Source organism: Branchiostoma lanceolatum, chromosome 6, assembly GCF_035083965.1.
Source record: "Branchiostoma lanceolatum isolate klBraLanc5 chromosome 6, klBraLanc5.hap2, whole genome shotgun sequence".
Lineage (NCBI taxonomy): Eukaryota > Metazoa > Chordata > Leptocardii > Amphioxiformes > Branchiostomatidae > Branchiostoma > Branchiostoma lanceolatum.
In genome coordinates, this window is record NC_089727.1 from 21,404,272 (window position 1) to 21,408,902 (window position 4,631).

Genomic DNA, 4,631 nt, shown 5'->3' on the forward strand with positions numbered 1-4,631 from the left:
GTATCCAATAGGGATGTCGAATGCAAACAGGGTTTTTAGTTACATTCGCTCAATAGTTATTCCGCCTTTTAATGAAGCGGCGTCGCCCCATGAAACAACAGAAAATTCCAATGAATGAATTATTTCACGCAGGGATTATCAAGAAGTATATTTCTTTCCGTTGATTATTAAGAAGAATGAAAATTGTTCAAAACACACTGTAAGATTTAAATGGATTACGTTTTAATAACAATACGGGGTTTTAATCTTGAAAGAGGCTAAGAGAGGACTAATCTCTAATGGACAATTACAATGTCCGCTCGGAACTGCAGGCGAGTTTTTGTGGTAAAAAGATCACGGTGTACTGACATTTCCAATGAAACGACGTGATGCCAAATTTTTGTATATATCATTGCCCCAAATGACTGAAATTTCAGGAACCCGCCGGCATTTTTTTTTAAATCCCGTGACCGCTAATCCACACGAAAACGAGGCTAAGATTTGTTCGGACAGCATAACGTTATTTATGAACCTCAATTCTCTGTCTCAAAGATGGGTGAATGTATTCCATTACAAACGAATGTCCATCATAGAGAATGCAGTTGTAGAAATATTCAGATGGCAACAATGGAAAGAAGCAACATCTTGCCATATTTTCCAATACTACCCATCAATATTTTTCATCATCCACGGGCATATGTAAGACATTAGGATGTTCAATTCGTTGTCTACTACATGCAAATCAGGATGTATGTCCTGAGCATACCACTGGCTCACGGTCATATCCCACACGTCCAAGATGGCGACTTTCAAATCTCCCAGAATGCCCCTCATTTCCTGGTTCAACTGGTCTGCCAGCCAGTCTGACATCTGGACGACTTCCCTGTAGTGGCGATGGTGCCGTGTGTTGCACGTCTTCACGATTACTGTGGTTTCAGGATACTTCTGGTGAAGCTCCTGTATCGCAGATCTCACTTCGTACATGCGGGAGCTGTAGACATGTGTGGGTTCGGCTGTGAAGTGTGAGCACAAACTCAGCACAAGCACCACATGCGCACCACCGACCATCTTCTTGACGTCTATAGGAACACCAGCGTCACTCAGGTTTCTAAATGGCCACCAATGAGAAGCTTGGATAGGAACAGTGTGGAACATAAATGTGGCATGAATTTGGCCTTTTTCGCTAGTGTAGCGTCTTAAGAGTTGGTCCCCTTTCCCTGCCCGCAGGACTTTAAATCCTTCAAGGCGCTTAATCCACTGCCGACTTGTAGAGTCACCTCTAAGATGCAGTGTTTGATTAGCAAGACATTTAGTGATATCCTTTGGGCTGAATTGTCGAATCTTGCAGGAAAGTGAATGCCATGTGTTTCGGAACCAGAACCCCTGAGATACCGAATGATGTACACCTAGTTGACAAAGCGGTAGAGATCGGGTCACAGTTACGTTTTCTGTAGAAAAAAAAATCAAACATTAGGAATAACGTCAGTCTTCAATTTTTTTAGGGCTTAGGTTATGTTAATTCGATTATATAAATGACATCTGGGAATCCCAAAACTAGTGTGAGTGTACTAAAAATGAAACATTTAGCAAAAGGAAATTTCTTTTTTATGAAATCTAAGTGGTAAAATTACTAAACACACAAAATATCGTATAAAGAACATTTTTTATAATTTCTGATATTTCACATTTTCTTTTTTTACTTTGGAATTAGCTTCGGCATTCTGCGAGATTGGTTTTCCGTTTCTTTTTTTTCCTATTTACGGTACGGCACATATTTTTCCATTTTGCAGCTTTGTACGATTTACGGTATGGTTAAAAACCTTTTTTGAATCGGAAACATAATGCGTGCGGATGTCATCCATATTATCGAATCAATATGACATAACTTATAATCAATCTTGATAATTAGCATTTCCCTGTGAGATAAGCTATTTTGGGTATGTCTTATAAAACTAAATCAAATACTCTCTCTTTTGCTTATTTCATCATGTATCAGTTGTATTGCTAAAACAATTATCAAGAAACAAAGAATAGCTCACCGTCAACGTTGAAGATATCTATTGGTCCTGTCGTAATAGGAGCTAAATTCCCCCGAAAGAAAGGGCTGTGGAGATGAATAAAACATAGTTAGAACAAACATCTGAGATGTACTGTGTTTCATACTGGTTCTTTATTTACAGAGTCGACCGTTCGACGACCGACTGTCATCATCTTCAGGGCAATTCTGACTTGTTCACTTTGCACTGCTGACAATGCATTGCAGTCTCACACGTAAAATATTGTCACATACATTACATACAGTAGAATCCACTTAATTGCACCTCGGATTAACACACATTCCAAACCGGTTTTATATATTTTTTGATATCTTTTTTATATCGTTGAGCAGGTCTAGTTTTAAACCATGATGAGGGGGTATATAGACTTAGTTTTGCCTGTGACCGCATTTTTAAGAAGTAACAGACAATTGTCTCATTATTGTTGCGTAACAATATCTATGCATGTGACAATAGATGTATAACTTAGATCTGGGCCTGCGATGATGGATAGGTAGGGGTATAGAGGATACTATATGGCATACCTTTCGAAGAGCTTGCGCTCTTTAGAAGTCATAAGTTTAGCCACGGTGTCCAAAGAGGATTTACACTTCGTGATTTTGTCACAGGATGTCGTCGTCGGTTTTTCACAGAACCAAGTTCGGCTCGTGTTCAACACCGAGAAGTCGCACTGACTTGGTAACGGGAGGGATCGGCTTGGAAGAAGCGTACATTTCTTCAAAACGTCTCGACGTCGTTTTCCTTTGAATGCACATGACCATCTCCGCTTATTTGGAATCTCTCTGAGTTCCTTCAGAAGCTGTACCGCTTCGCTGGGGTGGATGAGTTGAATCACAGGCTTCACCCTCCCCGGGAAACTGAGAAGAAAACTGACGGTGTACCGACCATTCCCGTGGTCCCGCACCCTACCCGTTGTACTGGCCTTTTGAGCCTTGTCGCGTAAAACTGCTCTAAGGTAGTCACCGCCATACACCTTACGTCGTTTGTTGCTGTCCCTTGCTATGACCTCAAGGACAAGGGTGTCCCCAACGTGATACGTGGGTTTTGAGTTGATGATTTTGACAGAAGTGTACTTCGGATGGGTGACCCAGCCTGGGTTAATGCTCTGCTTCGAAGTGCGCCATGTTCCTAGTGACGTCACAGTGATGACCTGTGAAGAAGACAGTAAATTGCTTTCGCTCAGGTTACAGGCCCTATATCAGCATGTACAAAGCAGATAACACGGGGATGGTAGAAAACATCGTCATGGGGTATGACCCCGCATGACAAAAGTGGTCATTAAAATGTTGAAAATTGATAACATTTTTTTTTGTTTTCAGTTATTTGTAGATACAACAACATAACAATTATAAATCTTAATATACGGTTATGACTAGTCTTACCTTTGCCTTCGGTTTTGGCGCAGAGAAGTGTGAGTAACGAGAAGATAAGACCCATCCTGAGCTTCTGACCTGGTAAACAAACAAACAAAGAGACAAACAAACAGACACCATTTTAGTTAAGTCTTTGTGTATGACCACAACTAGAATTAAACGACGTTGCACCTTTGATGAGAATAAATTTCTTAGGAATAATAAAAAGTAAACATTTATTACCATTATCTATGTATATCAATCTTGCCTTTGAAAGCAGTTAGCCATAAACAGTCATCTGAGGATTATGTGTAATAGATCTGGAATGCATACGTGCTGCTCATCTGTCTGGTATTGTAGCTTTTAAAACTATATAGTAGATTTTTTCTGTACTATATTGCTCTTACCGGTTGCCCTCCTTACAAGTAACCAATCAATCAGCCAATCAGCCAATCAATCAATATCAACCAATCAATCAACCAATCAACCAACCAACCTTTATCTCGACCTCCATGAAAAGCGGCCCTGATGGCCGATTGGAGCATTTTTTCGAGTTTAAATAAAGGCACAAACAAAACAAAACAAACATCAACCAATAAATCAACCGCAGGAATCAGGGCAGATGCATGGTGGCTACAAACATCTCCCACCAGGATGTTCTTACACAGGATGTTCATCTCCCTTATAACATTTGTGATAGTTTCAAATAATACTATAAGACAGGTAATAAGGGCACCAACCATAAGAGTTCCCGCTCCTGTCGTTAGAATAACAGACCCTATCAGCACACGTTTCAGCACCTGCCACCACGTGAGGTTCGTCATTTGCGCATTAGACGTTCCCCTATTGTTGAAAAGCAAAAAATACAGTTATGAAAAAGGATAAACTTTGCTAACCTGAGTACCAGCCTCCGTAGTGACCGCTGGCTCAAAGGTCACTACGGAGGCTGATACTCAGGTTAAAACTTTGCATAACCGACATTGTCATAATTGGGTCTTACCCAAAATTGTAGCCTTGTTCACGGAAAGGGCTCTCGAAACATGACGTTTGAGACACGTGGCTGCCCAAAAGGGTCGTAAGTGAGATTTGAGTCCAATTTTACAATGTTGATATGATTATGATTATAAGAGATTAACACATCGGCACTATAGAGATAAGACATCATGGCGTCCAGAGAAGAAAGGGCGCGACCATTTACAACAATCAACCAAGCCCTTGCGCCCGGCGTCATCCAATGGACGAT

General features: G+C 40.7%; 1 protein-coding gene across 1 annotated transcript; it reads right to left on the reverse strand.

Annotated features, from left to right (window-relative positions):
* Positions 1–270: 270 nt before the first annotated feature.
* On the reverse strand, positions 271–4,212 carry LOC136437601 (NXPE family member 4-like). The gene is made up of 5 exons (XM_066432222.1): positions 4,129–4,212; positions 3,419–3,487; positions 2,561–3,186; positions 2,019–2,083; positions 271–1,427 (listed from the first exon to the last, which is right to left on the reverse strand). The coding sequence occupies exons 1-5, from the start codon at positions 4,210–4,212 to the stop codon at positions 643–645; spliced, it is 1,629 nt and encodes a 542-aa protein (XP_066288319.1). The 3' UTR covers positions 271–642.
* Positions 4,213–4,631: the final 419 nt, after the last annotated feature.

What these genes read in the sequence shown, in the direction of transcription:
- LOC136437601 (XM_066432222.1), bottom strand. Translation starts at nt 4,212, where the DNA reads ATGACGAACCTCACGTGGTGGCAGGTGCTGAAACGTGTGCTGATAGGG. An exon ending in CAGGAGCGGGAACTCTTATG is followed by an intron (nt 3,488 to 4,128) that starts GTTGGTGCCCTT and finishes TTTGTTTACCAG; the next exon opens with GTCAGAAGCTCAGGATGGGT. An exon ending in CGCCAAAACCGAAGGCAAAG is followed by an intron (nt 3,187 to 3,418) that starts GTAAGACTAGTC and finishes TCTTCTTCACAG; the next exon opens with GTCATCACTGTGACGTCACT.